This window comes from Eleutherodactylus coqui, chromosome 12 (genome assembly GCF_035609145.1).
Source record: "Eleutherodactylus coqui strain aEleCoq1 chromosome 12, aEleCoq1.hap1, whole genome shotgun sequence".
Lineage (NCBI taxonomy): Eukaryota > Metazoa > Chordata > Amphibia > Anura > Eleutherodactylidae > Eleutherodactylus > Eleutherodactylus coqui.
Genome location: NC_089848.1, coordinates 11,219,241 through 11,238,825, shown reverse-complemented (window position 1 = coordinate 11,238,825; position 19,585 = coordinate 11,219,241). Strand labels below are relative to the sequence as shown.

Sequence of the window (19,585 nt, the reverse complement as noted above, 5' to 3'; positions counted from 1 at the left end):
ATAGTGCACAGATACAATGTTGCACACACGGAAGCAAGAGCTGGAGGATTTTTGTTAGGAATGTATCTTGGTGCCAGCCCTGCCTGGAGCTTCACAGATGTCTGTGTGTTATGCAAACAATTCATGACTATGGGACAATTGCCCAGAGATCAGTGGCACCACATTCACATTTAGGATTACAGTCTGATAGACTCAAGTATACTTGTTAAACAGTCTCATCTATTTCTTTTTTGTTTACATATCCTACTAGAAGAAATGGAGAGGAGGTTACAACCTTTCGTTTTTAAACAATTTATTTAGTCCATCCTTGCGTGCATCATCAAGATAGGATGCTCAAAAAGTTGACCTCAAGGTTTCTGAGCTGTGATCTTTACACATATAGCTTCACTTTGCAGATGAAATATGATTGCCAAATGTTCTGAACTGTGTAATGTATCTTCTTTCTAGGAAGCCTACGTCATGGCCAGTGTGGATAATCCTCATGTGTGCCGTCTGCTGGGTATTTGCCTAACCTCCACTGTCCAGTTGATCACACAACTTATGCCCTACGGGTGTCTTCTTGACTATGTTCGCGAACATAAAGACAATATTGGCTCAAGACATCTTCTCAACTGGTGTGTGCAGATTGCTAAGGTAAAGTAGACGAATACTTTTCCAACATGGCTTGTCTTAAAGGAAATTTACATGTAACATAGTATATAAGGCCGAATGAAGACAATGTCCATCTAGTTCAGCCTGTTTATCCTCCTGTTTTGTTGATCCAGAGGAAGGCAAAAAACCCCAAGAGGCAGGAGCTAATTAGCCCTTTTGGGGGAAAATTCCTTCCCGACTCCCTAATGGCAATCAGACTAATCCCTGGATCAACCTTGGATAACCGAGAATGTTACAGTTCCATGATCATCCCATATCTTGTCCAGGAAGTTCTATTTATTCTGTGGGCACATTAGCACATTTTTGAAATGTAGCACAATGTTTATGTAGATTGGTCCATATCCTTTCCATTATCATTGATTTATTATTGAATAATGTTATTGTTTCCACTTTGACCAAGACCTCATTGACAGAATTTGTGATCCTTGGGCTCAATATCTTTCCTACCTCATGTTTTAATCAGCTAAGTTGCTTGGAACTCCTTCAATTTTTACTTTTACTAAATTCTAAAATCAAAGTAAAATAGAGTATAATGGAGAATTTCCAGTTGACCGCTTCAAATATTGCTACTTGACCTACCTCCTTGCCCAAAAATCTACAGTTGTTAATTTTAAAGTTTTCTACACTAAAACGTAGCTACAGATTTGATGAGCTAGTTCCAATTAGAACAGTTTTCTTTCTCATTTTTTTTTCTAATTTTGTCATTCTATGTCAATAGGGAATGAATTATCTTGAAGAACGGCGATTAGTCCACAGAGATTTAGCTGCCCGTAATGTTCTCGTTAAAGCACCACAACATGTCAAGATTACAGATTTTGGGTTGGCCAAGCTTTTGGGGGCAGAGGAAAAGGAATATCATGCAGAAGGTGGAAAGGTAAGATGGAAAAACCATACATATACTAGACTACTGTGTCATAAAACATTTGCATTTTATAACTCTCTAGTTTTCTTGACTTCATGGTATTTGGGAGGTAAATTGTTGAAAGTTTAACTTCAATAAAAAGATATCACTACAATAAGTGTCCAACTCCTCTCTAGATCCCAGATGTCTACAAAGGTTGCACTAGTTGCACACTTGACGTGGCTTTTAGATGAATGCTCGTTTATCTGACAGCTAGCTTCAATTAATAGATTGAGTAAAGTCACTGCTAGACCCTTCCATCGATGGATTAACTTCAGCACAATAAAAGATGAGGGTTGTTGAACTCCAGCATGCTTAATCCTTGCTTCCCCCAAAATCTCCCTTTGGAGAACAGTCAACAGGCCCCATTCATAATAAATAGTCGGTGGAATCAGCTAGTCTTAACCTAATGTGTATAGACAGCTTATGATATATTGAGTTGGTTGGCAGGCTCTTCCCACTGGAGATGCTGCAGTTACTAATTTTCTTCCTGACGAAAGCATGGTTCTGTAACGAGTCAATTATTGAACCATGATTTTTAAATCATGTTCTTTTTAAAAATCACAGAAAGGGAAATATAAAAAAGACAAAACATGTGCATCAGTATTTCTGGGATGTTCTTTTTAAACCTTTAAAGCCCTTGTGACGCCAAAATTAATTCTTAAGTTGCACATCATATAAACGTTTTTCTCTATTATACATACTCCGAGCAGTAGGTAGGTTGAATTTAATGTATTTCTATTTGTGACTTTTGCTTAGAAATTGAATATGTGATTCGTGTTTCATCTAGGTTCCAATTAAATGGATGGCACTGGAGTCCATCTTGCACAGAATATATACCCATCAAAGTGACGTGTGGAGCTATGGTGAGTTTTCATCAGTATAGTGTAGCAGTTCAGCCACTAGAGTGTTATGAAATGACAGTTCAGGCAGCCTGGACATATATTAACCAGAGCTTTTTGCAATTATGTGTGTCTCCTTATCCAGGAAATCCTGGATGATAAGTTAAAGGGATGCCTTCTCTTTTCCTAATGAGCCTATGTACATCGCAGTTAGGTTCCATAGTTATCCTGTTCCATTAGCCAATCAGCAGTGAAGAGTCATATGGCTAAGAAGAGTCATGCTGATTCATGAGCCCACCAAGCTAACCATGCCCCCTTTCTTTTGATAGACAGGATTTTCTACTAATTGTAGAGTGACATTGGCTTATTGAAAAAAGAGAAGACATTAGAAGTGATTGTTTTTTTCATCCCCTGTTGGACAGTGAAGCCAATTTTAGCGGTTAAATGGCAGTGACAGTTCTCTTTAAGAAAAGTTAAGAACTCATTAAAATAAGGTTGGAGCTGCCTTCGCATTGCTCTCAGTCTGGGACAGGATAGGCAATGCCAAAACCTGTGGGATCCAGACGTTTGAAGTTCTGGTAGGAACTGTGCTTGGTTTTGGGGGGTATCAGGCATAAGGTCTACAGCTCATTAGGTGATAGCTAGAGAGCTGTCTGTAGAATAAGGTTTGGGCTACACGGTGATGTTTTGAAACGCTACAGATTGATTTTAATTATCAAGCTGCTGCTGCAGTCCAGGGGAATCCATTGAGTTGTCACTCGATAACTAAAATCAATCAGTAGCAGGAGGCCAGATTATACTGAAACCCACAGTCTGGGAGTGAATTCCTATGTATATCAACCGTCTGACCCTAGAAACGGCAATCCCACCGAGTGACTAATCCTCAAGGTGTCAGACTGTACAGACATTTATTATCTACATTTTTAATTTAGATATAAGATTTCTTGTTCTATTTTGTTTGCAGGTGTCACAGTATGGGAGCTTATGACATTTGGGTCTAAACCATATGATGGGATTCCAGCCAGTGAAATTTCAACAATTCTAGAAAAAGGAGAACGTCTTCCTCAACCTCCCATATGCACCATCGATGTGTACATGATTATGGTGAAATGTAAGAAAATATGGGAAACTTGTTCTATTATTTAAGCCGATTCGTTCTTGATGATAATGGCAATTTTATTTACGGTAGATACTTTACTTGTGATTTTATGAAATCTGAGTTATCATCTACTCTTTAGTGCTTTGTGTATATCATGTAGTGTAAGCAGTCTTAATCATCTGCTATACACCGCTGCCATATAACTCTAGATTATGGTCAGGCATCTCCTGTGTAAACATGAGTAAGCCCCAAAAAATGTCTCAGTACAAATATATTTGTGTTACGTAGTTGATTTATTGAACTCGGTATGAGGAAATCTCGAAGACCCACTTTAAATTTCTGAACACTACGGTAGAGTTCCAAAGGAGAAGCACTGTCTTAATATGTCTTTTTGATTTTTTTTTATATGCAGGTTGGATGATAGATGCTGAAAGTCGTCCAAAATTCCGAGAGTTAAGTGCGGAATTTAGTAAAATGGCTCGTGACCCAACACGCTACCTTGTAATACAGGTAAGATTTCTGCATGCTATAAGCACTGAGAACGTCTTTGCTTAGTATGACAGCACAACATTCTTTTGCATTAGTCCTACTCTTATTACTAGGAGCTTGACTGCGTGGACCTTCAAGTTAGTGGTATTAAAATATAACTTTTATTATAAATAGATAAAAGAAAAAGGGAGGACAAAACACACATATATAGAATCAAATGCGAGGTGATGAATTAGGAAACAGGTGCCACTCATATAGGTACTAGTAGACCAAGTTGGCTGAGTCAACGGATCGGACTCAGTTGATACATATTATTGGTCTATTTAGGCGTGACCAAAAGTCCAGATCTGTTGGACGTATGTCATTCAGATATAAGAAACGACGCACGCTAGACAGCAACGCATAAAACGTAACTCTTAGGTAAGGGAGTCAGACTCAATTGATACGTATCGTTGGTCTGTTTAAGCGTGACCAATAGTCCAGATCTGTTGAACGTGTGTCATTCAGATATAAAGAACGGCGCAGGTCTGACAAATAAGCATGAAACGTAACCCTTCCAGTTCTGCTGGACGTGTGTCATTCAGATATAAGAAATGACACACGCTAGACAGCAACGCATAAAGCGTAACTCTTGGGTAAGAGAGTCAGACTCAATTAATATGTATCGTTGGTCAGTTTAGGCGTAACCAATAGTCCAGATCTGTTGGACGTGTGTCATTCAGATATAAAGAACGACGCACGCTCGACAAATAAGCATAAAACGTAACCCAACGCGTTTCCCCCACTTAGTGGGTTCTTCAGGGGTTCCGATACGTTACTTCCAGTGATTATACTGGGTAGTGGCTAAGAAAATATTTTTCGCCGTTAATACCAGTGATGTACTGGGTAGTGGCTGAAAAACTGATTTGCGGTTCGACCTCAGAATATCCAAAAGTGGCCACGATGGCTAGCCACTGGACACAGAAGGGTCGCTGCTAGATCTCCTAGTTCGGGAAATAGTAACCAGATCCAAATCGGGTTGATTTTATAGATAAAGAGGATATTCCCCGATGAATCTAGTTCCGTGAAAAAGTACACACGGATAAAGTGAACTTAAGAACAAAATCTATCCTCTGAATCGAGATATGACCAGAACAATACACCCTGGTCAAAAACAAACATTGCCGTAGACTAAGATTTTTGGCTGGTTTCCTAGCGTCCTCAATAATTATGCGGGTGTTTTTTCAATGAAAGCTACCTATTCTATATACTAAGTAGGTTGGACCCTGCATTGGAGCCATAGAAACAAAAACTGAAATCAAAGTAAATGAAAAAAACGACGGCATGTCAGTCCTAGTGGTGGACTGACAGCATACTGAATCAACCACCCTGAGTGCTTTAAATAGGGGTCGAATGGTTCCGCCCTGTGTAGGAGTGTTCCAATTAGAGCCAATCAATGTAACTTAGAGGTGGTGCCTCATAGCAATGGTTTCTATGGAAACTAGGACGCTTATGTACACGTCTGTTTGTTTGATGCCTTAATACTAAGCTTATTCTGAAAGGCTTTTAATCCATGACCATACAGGGTCCTTCTAGTGCCACTCGCTACGTAGAAAGGGTTGAAGAGTGGATACGATCGTGTCATAATGCTTGAACAGCCTGTACGTACCTCGGAAAAAGCAGAAAAAGCACTAACAAATAAATTAATCAGCCCTAAAGAATTTGAATATATTGTCCCAAAGCACCCGAGGGTAGCCACATTTTATACCCTACCAAAGGTGCACAAAGGGTTGTCACTAGGGATGAGCGAACGTGTCCGTTACGGACACATCCGCACCCGGACACCGGCTTTGCCGAACACTGCAGTGTTCGCGCGTAAGTGTCCGGGTGCCGCCGGGGGGCGGGGAGATGCGCGGCGGCGCGGGCGGCAGTAGCGGGGAACAGGGGGGAGCCCTCTCTCTCTCCCTCTCCCCCCCACTCCCCGCCGCACCCCCCCGCGCTGCCACGGCGGCCCCCGAACTTTTTCGCCCGAACACTGAAGTGTTCGCAAAGTTCGGTGTTCGGGCGAAAAAGGGGCGGAGCCGAACGTGTTCGCTCATCTCTAGTTGTCACCAATCAAAGGGCGTCCAATCGTGTCTGGAATTTCCAACTTGAGTCAAAACGCGAGCAATTATGTGGACCAATTACTAAGACCGTTTGTTACTTCCTTACCATCACATGTCGAAGACACTCTCGACATGCTGCGCTAAATTGAAGGCATCCATCAAGACCCAGATGTCATCTTGGCTACGATGGATGTGGAAAGCCTTTATAGTTCTATCCCTCATGACTTAGGCTTAAAAGCTACTGAACACTTCTTGAACCAAAAAGGCCATCAATACTACGAGCATAACCAGTTCATTCAAGAACTATTAGGGTTTATTCTCACCCATAACTACTTTCTTTTCCAGGGGGTCTTCTTCCACCAGCTCAGGGGCACCGCGATGGGGACGCCCTGTGCCCCATCCTATGCCAACTTGCTCCTGGGCTGGTGGGAGGAGAGACACGTCTTTACTGAGGAAAATCTTCTATTTACCAACAATATCGTCCTATGGTCTAGATACATAGATGATATTTTCATCCTCTGGTCCGGCACGAAAAACTCCTTCAGTAATTTTGTTGAGAAGTTAAACATCAACAAACTCAACCTACACTTTACGGCTGAATGTGACGAGAAAACAATCACATTTCTCGATCTAAAAATTTTCAAAGAACAAGACGGCACCTTGTCCACGACCACATTCCGTAAATCTACGGCAACTAACTCGCTTCTGACCTGGGATAGTTACCACCCATATCCGTTACATAGAGGGATCCCAAAGGGTCAATTTTTACGCATTTGCCGTAACTGCTCGTCAGATAATGAATTTGCAATAGAAGGGAACAAATTATCATCTAGATTTAAACAGAGAGGATACCCAGCCGATATAATCTCTGAGGCTTATAACCATGCAGCCAACAAAAACCGGAGTGAGTTATTAAAATCTCGTGTCAAGGAAAATGATAACCAGCAGAGAATCATTGGAACGTACGATACTGGATCCTCTGTAGTCAGAGGGATCTTGAGTAACTTTTGGGATATCCTCAAAGACGATGAGGATATCAGCGATCTGCTACCTCCGTCTCCACTAATTACTTTTCGCAGGGGATGTAATCTACGAGATCGACTTGTGAAGAGCCATTTGAAACCCGAGATACCAACCAGTATGTGGCTGGGCAGGCATAACTTGAAGGGGACATTTCCCTGTTCAGCATGCGCTGCTTGTCCATTTATCAAAAAAAGCTCTGTCTTTAAGAGTGCCAGCACTACCACAGAATTCTGCAACCGCGAATTCATTAATTGTCGATCTAAAAATGTGGTATACTTAGCCACCTGTTCGTGTCCTTTAAACTATGTGGGCAAAACGGCCCAACAATTTCGCCGCCGCATCCTTGCCCACATAGGGAATATCAGACGTAACAAACAGACACCCCTAGCAACACATATGTGGGACATACACGGGGGGGATGAAAACCAGGTCCACTTTCAAGGCATTGAATGTATTCGCCAAGATGGGCGCCGTGGCGACACAAACAAACTCCTGCTGCAAAAGGAGACGAGCTGGATTTTCCGATTACGCTCTGTTTCCCCCACTGGATAAAATGAACAATTATCCTTCAATTGTTTCATTTGATTGGGACTTCCTTGCTGTCAGTACTGTTTACGTAAATTTAATTATCACTGGACTAACGTAACATCGGAAGAAAAGATACACTCTGCGAATTAGTCATCAGGATTCTTTATATACTATCGATACTTACCTACATCTCTATCCTCTTTTGACCACTTTATTGAGTTTATCAAATCACTCGGTTGGTCTATACAACAATTTACAGCCCCCTTCCCCCTGTTTTCCAATCCTCCTAGGGATACTTACCTCCTTTTAACCATCTACAGTATGAACGAAAAATGATTCTTCATCAGCCTTTTATATACACCTAATGAAGCATGATGAAGTGATGCACGTAGAATTTTCTGTTGGGCTATGAAGGCACAATTATCTAAGTGTCATCTTATACACTTATGTATCTATGACTTGTTGACTGCATTACCAAACTACTAAGTAATTAAATGCAACACAGCCAAGCCCACAAACCGCTCGGACGTATGACCGGATCGTTACCTGCATAAATATCATTATGGCCATATATAGGTATACTGTCCGCTGCGATGATGCTCTGAGAGACTGTGTGCCTTTTCATTTGGACCGCACGGCGCCCCACTTATTGTGTAGCGCCTTGCGATCTTTACATTTTCGGCACCAGTATGTTTATACTCAGACCGTATGAAGCGCTGACGCTTGGTCATATTGTGACCATTGTCACGCCCCCAATGCAGCCTCTGTTGCACCACATGACGGCCTCTCATGACGTGCAAAGTCACATGACACCCATGTTCACGACGTAATGACGTCATGTTACGTTCATACTCCGGAATAGCAAAGGAGACTCCCGAGGTACGTACAGGCTGTTCAAGCATTATGACACGATCGTATCCACTCTTCAACCCTTTCTACGTAGCGAGTGGCACTAGAAGGACCCTGTATGGTCATGGATTGAAAGCCTTTCAGAATAAGCTTAGTATTAAGGCATCAAACAAACAGACGTGTACATAAGCGTCCTAGTTTCCATAGAAACCATTGCTATGAGGCACCACCTCTAAGTTACATTGATTGGCTCTAATTGGAACACTCCTACACAGGGCGGAACCATTCAACCCCTATTTAAAGCACTCAGGGTGGTTGATTCAGTATGCTGTCAGTCCACCACTGGGACTGACATGCCGCCGTTTTTTTCATTTACTTTGATTTCAGTTTTTGTTTCTATGGCTCCAATGCAGGGTCCAACCTACTTAGTATATAGAATAGGTAGCTTTCATTGAAAAAACACCCGCATAATTATTGAGGACGCTAGGAAACCAGCCTAAAATCTTAGTCTACGGCAATGTTTGTTTTTGACCAGGGTGTATTGTTCTGGTCATATCTCGATTCAGAGGATAGATTTTGTTCTTAAGTTCACTTTATCCGTGTGTACTTTTTCACGGAACTAGATTCATCGGGGAATATCCTCTTTATCTATAAAATCAACCCGATTTGGATCTGGTTGCTATTTCCCGAACTAGGAGATCTAGCAGCGACCATTCTGTGTCCAGTGGCTAGCCATCGTGGCCACTTTTGGATATTCTGAGGTCGAACCGTGAATCAGTTTTTCAGCCACTACCCAGTACATCACTAGTATTAACGGCGAAAAATATTTTCTTAGCCACTACCCAGTATAATCACTGGAAGTAACGTATCGGAACCCCTGAAGAACCCACTAAGTGGGGGAAACGCGTTGGGTTACGTTTTATGCTTATTTGTCGAGCGTGCGTCGTTCTTTATATCTAAATGACACACGTCCAACAGATCTGGACTATTGGTTACACCTAAACTGACCAACGATACGTATCAATTGAGTCTGACTCTCTTACCCAAGAGTTACGCTTTATGCGTTGCTGTCTAGCGTGTGTCATTTCTTATATCTGAATGACACACGTCCAACAGAACTGGAAGGGTTACGTTTCATGCTTATTTGTCAGACCTGCGCCGTTCTTTATATCTGAATGACACACGTTCAACAGATCTGGACTATTGGTCACGCTTAAACAGACCAACGATACGTATCAATTGAGTCTGACTCCCTTACCTAAGAGTTACGTTTTATGCGTTGCTGTCTAGCGTGCGTCGTTTCTTATATCTGAATGACATACGTCCAACAGATCTGGACTTTTGGTCACGCCTAAATAGACCAATAATATGTATCAACTGAGTCCGATCCGTTGACTCAGCCAACTTGGTCTACTAGTACCTATATGAGTGGCACCTGTTTCCTAATTCATCACCTCGCATTTGATTCTATATATGTGTGTTTTGTCCTCCCTTTTTCTTTTATCTATTTATAATAAAAGTTATATTTTAATACCACTAACTTGAAGGTCCACGCAGTCAAGCTCCTTGAATGTTAGATACTGGACTGATACTGCCCTTGTAAAATTACTGTTATTACTAGGACCTACGCACAAGACTCTTTGGCTGCAACATGGATGCTTCTCCACTGTACGGCCTAGCATGCTATACTATTCTGCCCACAAAGAGCTACAGAGACTTGATGGAAAATGACTAATGCAAATCTGAACATGACCTAATACTGTCTCAAATTGTTAAATGGGTAGAGAAGAGAAAGATGCTGATGGAGTGGCGTGACCACTCAAACAGTGTCTTTTTCTTCTCTACCCATTATCTCACTGGCCAACCTATCTAGGTTGCACAGTTGCTGATTTGGCAGCACCTGGTACTTGTTGCACCTATTCCTCTTCATCACATATGGAAATAAGAAACCATATATTGGACCAATTACTCCACCAATCTCCTCACTGGATCTTTATCAGAGTTGCTCCACTTCCTCCCTTTTCTTCCATGTCACCACTATTTCTATCAAAGTGTTAAATATAATATTAAGAGAGATACAATATATTTTTTACAGGGAGACGATAGAATGAATTTGCCCAGCCCTCCTGCATCTAAGATTCACCAAACCTTGGATGATGAAATAGGAGATATTGTTGATGCTGAAGAATATTTGATACCACATCAAGGATTTTTTACTAGCCCCTCAACATCTCGGACGCCACTGTTGAGTACAATGGTATGTCTGCATGTACTGAATGAATTGCAGCAAAGTTTGCAATCTGAGGTTTGAGCATAATGTCTTGAATAATGTATATATTATTACTTTTTTTTAGAGTTCCACAAGCAACAGTTCACCCATCGTATGCATTACTCGAAATGGGGTAAGTTTGTATTTGCTTTTCGACTAATAACTACATAACAGCTGGTGAACTTCTAGGTTTGCTATCTTCCAAGTAGACACAGCTCAGATCAATGTAAAATATTAGAAAATGTGTTATAATGTTAGCTCTGTAATTTGTTTACTTATGTCCATATGGTTTAAAGTGGCCCCCCAGTCTGTTACTAATATCATGGAGTGATGTAGTGTTGTCAGTGTAGTTATGGGTGGTCAGTAGAGATGAGCGAACGTACTCGTAATGAGTACTTACGCACCCGAGTACCGCCATTTTCGAGTACTTCAGTACTCGCGCGTAAAGATTCGGGGGGCGCCGGGGGGCGGGGAGAGGCGCGGCGGTGCGGGGGGTAGCAGCGGGGAACAGGGGGGAGCCCTCTCTCTCTCCCTCTCCCCCCCACTCCCCGCTGCAACCCCCCGCGCCGCCACGGCGCCCCCCGAATTTTTTCGCCCGAGTACGGAAGTACTCGAAAATCGCGGTATTCGGGCGAAAAGGGGCGGGGCCGAGCACGTTCGCTCATCTCTAGTGGTCAGTACTATTTAGCAACATAGAAGATTGATAGCAGAAAATTACCATATGGTCAGGCGTGGATTAAAGGGGTTTCCAGTCAAATACTATTGATGACCTATCCTCAACTATATCATATAGTATCAGATCAATGTAGTACTTTTGGCTGTGGTACCCAATGCAGTAAGCATCACATCATTATATCTTGAGACTGGTGGGGCCCCACAGTCCTAATACAGTCCAATGGGCCATTGGTAAGCTTAAAGGGGTTTTCCGAGCAAACACTATTCATGACCTATCCTCATGATAGGTTATTAATAGTTGATCGCCAGGGACTGGGTGCTCAGGATCCCTGGTGATAAGCCGATCACTGAGCCTTCATCAGTGCAGCAGGACAAGGTGTTGTCATCATGGTCAGAGACAGAAGCATCTATTACACTTTAGACAATAAAAGCTCAATCAAACATAATGCATCCATTAGGGGATCTTGCCCAAAGTACTGGAGCTGCATGTCTACGGAGGGAAGTGGGAAAACCCTACTTGTATCGCCACTACGTGGCTTCATCAGGAATGTAATGGCACTACAGGTTCAGCCAGGTTATAGAGCATTCCTAAACAGAATAATCTGATTCACTTCTGGCTACCACATGTCTCAGAGGAGGCTGGGCCACTCAGGAATGCCCCAATGGGCGCACCTTGTGGGTGGAAGTGACCACCCGCCTAGAGCTGGCAGCAACCAGCATCATGCTAATGCTCTGCCCAGTTCCAATATGAAACAAACAGATATAATGATGCTATAATGATGAATAAATTGAATAAGTGTTCAAATCACTAAACACACCTCTCCTGGTACATGGCTTGTGCCCAAGTGGAGCCCAACGTTGTTCTTCTCTGCCTCTGAACCAACCACTTATAGTTCCTATTTTATGGGAGCCTAGGGCCTCTGTGTGTATTTCTATATATACTTTTTGGTATTATTTCCACATATTAGGTTTAATTAATCTAACTACTCAATTACAATCACATTTGATATATTTTGGTATCTGATTGCTGTGGATTAAGCATATCAAAGTTATGAGGATGATAATTCTGTCATGCTTACAGTGAACTTATAATTTGCCTTTTTGCTAACTCCACACAGGGTCCACCAATCAGAGAAGACAGCTTCATCCAGAGATACAGCACGGACCCAACAGTCATTTTAAATGACAGTTTGGATGAAGAATTCCATCCTGTTCCAGGTTGGTTGGATAGATAGAGACTAATATAGATAGACCAACATCTAACATGTGATCAACCGCTGGGATTAAATGTATCATTCTGTAAATATATATAACATGCAATATTAGTTTGCTCAATGTCCCCAGCAGCTCTGGATTTTTTTTGTTACAAAACTTTATTATACTTTACAGTCTTAATTGTTCATTAAGATATTTGAGAAAAAGTCTTAGACGTGGACTACCGCAAGACTTTTTGTAGACCTACTGATTGATCTTTAACTCTCCAGTGAAACATGGATCCGACACTCAGCATCTCCCTCTATGAGCCAGAAGAAAGATCAGCTCTGTAGGAGTGGCACCTGTTATGGCAGACTTGTGCCATCCATTTATTAATCTGAATACCCACTGCAGGATAAATGCTGGGCACAGCTTCTCCTGGCAACATCATGTGGGTATAGGCAACTGGACCCAACTGATCACAGAGGAGGCTACAACCCGAAAGGGCTTGTCTCTAATGAGACAAGAGCTTCAGGAGTTTTGTTCTGGCACATAGCACAGACATATATTCATATATTTTCTTTCCATGCTTCTGACTCCCATCAGAGAAATAATTACAGTTCTATACAAAGAGGTTACTGGTGTACTAATACAATATTTCTGCATTTCAGAATATGTGAACCAGGAGAATTCAAAGCCGCAGATCTTCGCTAACACTAATGCCGTTTACCATAATCTCCTTCCTGAGAATAAAAAGCCTACAAATGGCAATCATATGAATTTGTATGGGAATGGTGTGAACAATCCTGAATACCTGAACTCAGTTCCGACCTTCATAAACCACTCAGAAAATGACTATCCTGCCATTTGGGAGCAAAAAGTTGGCCAGCAAATAAGCCTAGACAATCCTGACTACCAACAGGACTTTTTTCCAAAAGAAACCAAAATCAACGGCTTTAAGATTCCCGCCGCAGAAAATCGTGAATATTTAGCACTGGCACAAACAAGTGACTATATCGAAGCATCAGCGTAACCACTGGTTGGTTCATACACTTCTGGTATTCTGCTTTTTGGGGCACAATGAGTTCTCGGAGGACACTTGTGGACAATGGACCCCAATGAAATCAGTGCACATTGCAGTACTTGGGCACTTACACTTCTACATTGAAATATAGTGGGAACAATAATCCCCAGTGACTGATCCTCAATGTTTCTCCTTTGTTTTGTTCCGAAAGACAAAACTTCTGACACTTTTATATATAAATATATATATTGAGAGATTTTTTTTTAATCTTCAAAAAATACTTCTTTTTAATTCTCTGGTTTTTATATGTGTAGAGATATTCTTGCACCTTCTCGTTTTATGTGTTTTGTCAAAGTTGAATGGTATTTGTGCATAAAAGTCAATATATGGAACATGTCATTGTAAGCATGAAATCTAGTGTATAAAAGCTTATTTTAATATTTAGTAGACTTGCCTCGGAAAAATGAGAGGCTACCGTAAAAAGAAAAGGCTTACATTCGTACTTAATCACAACCAGATATATTCCAATGACATTTCACATGTCTGTGTTAAGTAGTTGACTCATTGGATAATATGTATATATTGGCGTATAACTGTACAATTGTTTAAAATCTCACTAATGTATACCATTGAGTTGCACAGTAATACACAAACAGAACAAACCTCATTATCATATGATGTGAGAATGATTTACCATTGGTTGTCAGAGTAGTTGACGGGAAAGGCAACATCGTCGATGCTATATGTACCACACGTGCAGACAGGAGGCATGACTTGAAACTTAATGGCCCACAGTTAAAATCTAAAAAGACCCCCCACGTACCATGTATTTTACAATTTTTAATAGTGGTGTCATTTTATGTCGCGGATGAGCCTGCCAAGTATCAAAGCCCAATTTGACTGCTAACTCTTCCCCTCCATAGCTCCATCCCTGATGTACTAGACTATGTGAGAGAAGGAGTTAGTTAACAAGTTTGATATTTTTGTTCTAGAAGCATTGGTACTGGTGTCCATGGATTGATTGTGTCATGCATTGCCACTCAAGTCCGTTCAATTGAATGGAGCTGAGCTACAATACCAGACATAGCCCACGGACCAAAGCGAAGCTCATAAACCCTTTTAATGGCGTGATGTGATCCACCCAAAAATTATTGACTTGCTTCTTTGTAACTCTCCCTTAAGGAAGAACTACAAGGGAGACCCTCTGCGGTCAAGGTCCGTGAAGATAGTGGTACTCTCTTGTGCTGGTATCTCCTAACTCCATAAACAATTGTTATAAAAAGAGAGAATAGAAAATCAGTTGTATACATTTATGTTGGGCAGAAGTACCATACTCTTCTTTCTGCCAAGACTATGATATTGTAAAATGTTCTGTGTGGCTTCATGAGACTTGTGGGCTAAGGTTGCCATTGGCAGTACAGGCCTGCCCTTGGTTAGAGACATTGGAATGTGATTCAAAAGCTGCTTATCATTCATTTCTGAGATTTCCTCCAAGTCAATGCCAATACTGTAGACTATACTGTATTGCACTATTGATTTCCAGGAGTATTGCTGGTTCTTCCTCCTGTGGTTATGTATTATGGCTTGTCCATTACTTTTATCTTCATGCAGCCGTACGTCTTTACATTCCTTTTTTAATAAAACTTTTACCTTTATGTCACTGAATCTCCATGATGTCTCTTGACTTCTACTCACTAGCAGACCACCAGCTTATAAATTGGAGCAGTGCAAAATGGTGTTAGACTCATAATGAAGTTATATGAGACCAAAAAGTACCTATTATAATGTGATCCTCAATTCTTAAAAACTTTAAAAGGAGTTAATATTTACCCCTACTATTAAATAACAATTGTGTTTTCTACAATTGATTTGCTACCTGTAAATTAAGATTTTATGTAGGTTTTTTAAGATAAACATATATTCTTGCATATTAAAAAAAAACATTTTTTATGTTCTTTGTTCATTTTGAAATTATTTTTGACATCCTGAACACCATCTTGCCTGACTCCTATTTATTTACTGTCAACACTTCACTATGTAATATTTAAAGTAACTCTCTGGTGTTGGGAGAAACGTCTGTCCCTGGACTGTAGGGAGGAGGAAGGTATATTACCTGCACTTGTTTTTCCCTTTTGTTATCCAATCTTTCTGTTTGGGGTCCCATTTTTGGCTGTCCAGGATGACCGATTAAATCTTTAGACTATCTAATTTGCATAGTACATAGGTATTAGACTACCCATACACTATTCCTGCTCTTTGATTGACCTGAGTTACTCACGTGGCCAGGATGACAGAGAAGAACAAGTACAGAAATATAGCCCCACTCCCTCCTTGTCCGGGATGAACCAGTGGATATGGGAAAGCGCCAAATGGATGTTATGCGCAAAGAAAAAATCCTTAAATGGTGACTCACCTGGCACCGAGTGGGGCCCCCCCTTTATGTCAGAGGGACTCACCGCTCGGCACCTGAAGTCCAAGTAGGCTCATAGATATCAGGACTTTTTATCTCAGGTCCTCCGTTCCGGTAGTCCAGGGCGGCAGCAGAGAGTGATCCCCAATACTTCAGAGTGAAGGGGTTAAATCCAAGTGTCCAGGATTGGGTGAAAAAACTCTCTTGCGCTCCAAAAAAGTTATTGATATCCTTAATATTTAATAACCCCAAGCATGGGAATTAAAACAAACAGACTGACAATATTCTGTGGCTAACATGCAACGCGTTTCTGCGCCTAAAGTGCCCTTATCAAGCTTCATAAGTGCACTTTAGGCGCAGAAACTCGTTCCTTGTCCGGGATAGAATTTTGCTCTGAAACTGGAGGATCGCATTGCGCATACTATATAAAGAGGATTTTAGGAAAGTTTTTGGTAACTTCCTCCAAGTGGTGACTCAAGGCAGATAGAATTTTATCTTTTTGCTCTATGTGAAACAGAAGATTTGGAGTTCTGCGTCATTAGAAATAAAGTTGCAACCCCCAGACAGATATGTTATAAAATGTATAAGCACCTATTTTGATAAAGAAATCAACTAAATACTAAAAACATTTTACTAGCAGGATGAAACTTACTCATTTTAGAAAACTTACTGATTCTGGGAATTATATACTAAACACACTGACTTATACCTGCATATTAGAGATGAGCGAACGTGCTCGGCCCCGCCCCTTTTTCGCCCGAATACCGCGATTTTCGAGTACTTCACTACTCGGGTGAAAAGTACTCGGGTGCGACGGGGGGTGGGGAGAGGCGTGGCAGCGTGGGGGGTAGCAGCGGGGAACAGGGGGGAGCCCTCTCTCCCCCCCACTCCCCGCTGCAACCCCCCGCGCCGCCACGGCGACCCCCGAATTTTTTCACCCGAGTACGGAAGTACTCGAAAATCGCGGTATTCGGGCGAAAAAGGGGCGGGGCCGAGCACGTTCGCTCATCTCTACTGCATATACAAGCAGTTTAGGGTGCTTTCACACCGGTGCTGGGGATTCCGCTTTCCTGCTTCGTTCGAAAAATAGGAAAGGGGAATCACTGAGGCCAAATGGTTCCGTCTCTAGAAAGAAACAAACACCACCAGGTGGACTCCATTGCTTAAAACAGACTCTGCTTTCCACCCAGTTGCCTAATTTTGAAAAGGAACAAAAAAAATGTTATTTGCAGCCAAATTTACGACAGAATCTCCAGCCGAAGGTTCCAATGCAGATGTGTATCGGGCCTTACTGCATTTCTGTAATGCATTGTGTATCGTGTAGTTACTGTATGTGCTACAAGTATATGGATGCTGTAGCACTGCAGGGGGAAATACACCAGGCCACGACCAAATGCTGAGCGTCTTGTCTTTATTCAGACTTGATGAACAAAACAAAAAGTACTGGCATTCTCCAGATAACAGAAAGTTCAAGGAAAGTCCTTTTAAATAAGCAGTCCAGCAATAGTAACACAAAAGTCTTTGTAAACTCCAATAGGGCAAAGTAAAGCAAACCTTCCCAGCAGCGTGGTGCGAGGTCTCCAGCTCAGCACTCTCTGTGAGCCTCTGCTGCTCACACAGGACACACCTCCTTCACACTGCAACCTGCACCCATTTATGCACCTCACCTGTCTGGGCCAGGTGGAACTGAGTACTGGAGTGAGAGATGGACCAGGTTTACCTCACAGATGCTAGTAGTCTCTGCGATATGTACCGTCCATCTCACACTTTACCTCTCACTCTACTACATACCCCCCACCTCCCTCTGCCCCAAGCCAGGGGGCTGGGCACCAACCCCCAAACAATGCGCCCTTGAGAGGGCATCCGCATTACCATTGGCTCTTCCTGGCCTGTGTTCAACTTCAAAGTCAAACTCCTGTAAGGCCAGGGACCACCTTGTTACTCTGGCGTTGTTCCCTTTCCTCTTGCTCATCCACTTTAGGGGGGCATGATCTGAGACCAATTTAAATTTTCCTCCCCAGTAGGTAATATCTCAGTGCGTCTAGTGCCCATTTTATTGCCAAGGCCTCTTTCTCCACTATTGCATAATTTTTCTCGCAGGGGTAAGCTTCCGGCTTAAAAACATGACAGGATGTTTTCCCAATTAACCTCCTGTGACATAACGGCTCCCAGACCTACATCAGACGCATCTGTATGGACTATAAATGCTTTCTTGAAGTCAGACGCCACCAACACAGGCTGCTGACACAATGCACGTTTCAATTCTACAAATGCATTTTCTGCTTCTGGCGACCATTGTGCCATTACCGACTTTGTGAGTTCTGTTAATGGGGCTGCCATAGAGGCAAAATCAGGGATGAAACATCGGTAATAGCCTACTATCCCCAGGAAGGCTCTCACTTGTTTTTTTGTCAGGGGTTGGGGCCAGTTCTGTATGGCCTCTACTTTATTGCATTGAGGTTTTACCAAACCCCTTCCGACTATGAAGTTGAGGTATTTAACTTCCTCCCTGCCTAAGGCACATTTTTTGGGGTTTATCGAGAAACCTGCTCTTCTGAGAGAGTCCAGTACCGCCTGAACTTTACAGAGGTGGCTTTCCCAATCCCGGCTAAATATTACGATGTCAATCAGGTAAGCTGCTGCGTATCGTTTGTGGGGACCTAGCAATCTATCCATCGCCCTCTGAAACGTGGCAGAGGCATTTTTTAACCCAAAAGGCCTTCTCCTACATTGGAAACAGCCGTCTGGAGTTGAAAAAGCTGTCTTCTCTTTAGCTTCCTTTGTGAGGGAAATTTGCCAATCTAGGGTGGTAATGTACCTGGCTGGGCCTAACCTCTCAATTAGTTCATCCACCCTGGGCATGGGGTAGGCATCCGACTTTGATATCTCATTGAGCTTCCAGTAATCATTACAGAACAGCCATTCCCCTGAGGGTTTAGGCACCAGCACTATTGGGCTTGACCATCCACTCTTGGACTCCTCGATTACCCCCAGTTCTAGCATTTTTTTTTTATTTCAGCGGACACTATCTCTCTACGAGCCTCCTGAATTCGATACGGTTTTGGCAAACTTTTATTTGGGGGTCTGTGAGAATCTCATGTTCAATGACCTTGGTGCGACCCGGCAGGTCAGTAAATAGGTCCTTATTGCGCTGCAGAAACTGTTTACATTGTTGTACCAGGGACTTTGACAATGCCTCAGCTATTGTCACATCATGGATGTCACTCGCTGACTCCATAACCAAACATGGTCTGTCCAGAGAGTCACGCTCCTTCCAGGCTTTCAACAGGTTCACATGATATATTTGTAGAGGTTTTCTTTTCCCCCGGTGATGAACTTTTAGTTGACCTCCCCCACTTTCTCTTCAACCTCATAGGGCCCTTGCCACTTGGCCAGGAACTTGCTCTCTACCATTGGGACAAGTCCCCCGGACTGAATTGCCTGACCATTGTGGTTCTATTATACACACGGGCTTGGCTTTCCTGACACCTGAGGAGGTGCTCTCTCACCAGGGGCATGACTTTAGCCATTCTGTCTTGCATCTGGG

At 42.2% G+C, this 19,585-nt stretch overlaps 1 protein-coding gene across 1 annotated transcript in view; it reads left to right on the top strand.

Annotated features, from left to right (window-relative positions):
• The window catches only part of LOC136586874 (epidermal growth factor receptor-like), a 213,837-nt gene extending 198,549 nt beyond the window's left edge, over window positions 1-15,288 (top strand). The window contains exons 20-28 of the mRNA XM_066585141.1: window positions 448-633; window positions 1,370-1,525; window positions 2,343-2,418; window positions 3,359-3,505; window positions 3,906-4,003; window positions 10,562-10,723; window positions 10,821-10,868; window positions 12,529-12,628; window positions 13,276-15,288. Of these exons, the coding sequence (XP_066441238.1) occupies window positions 448-633; window positions 1,370-1,525; window positions 2,343-2,418; window positions 3,359-3,505; window positions 3,906-4,003; window positions 10,562-10,723; window positions 10,821-10,868; window positions 12,529-12,628; window positions 13,276-13,637 (1,335 nt within the window). The 3' untranslated portion in view covers window positions 13,638-15,288. The remainder of the gene's footprint in view (window positions 1-447; window positions 634-1,369; window positions 1,526-2,342; window positions 2,419-3,358; window positions 3,506-3,905; window positions 4,004-10,561; window positions 10,724-10,820; window positions 10,869-12,528; window positions 12,629-13,275) is intronic.
• The last annotated feature ends 4,297 nt before the right edge of the window (window positions 15,289-19,585 follow it).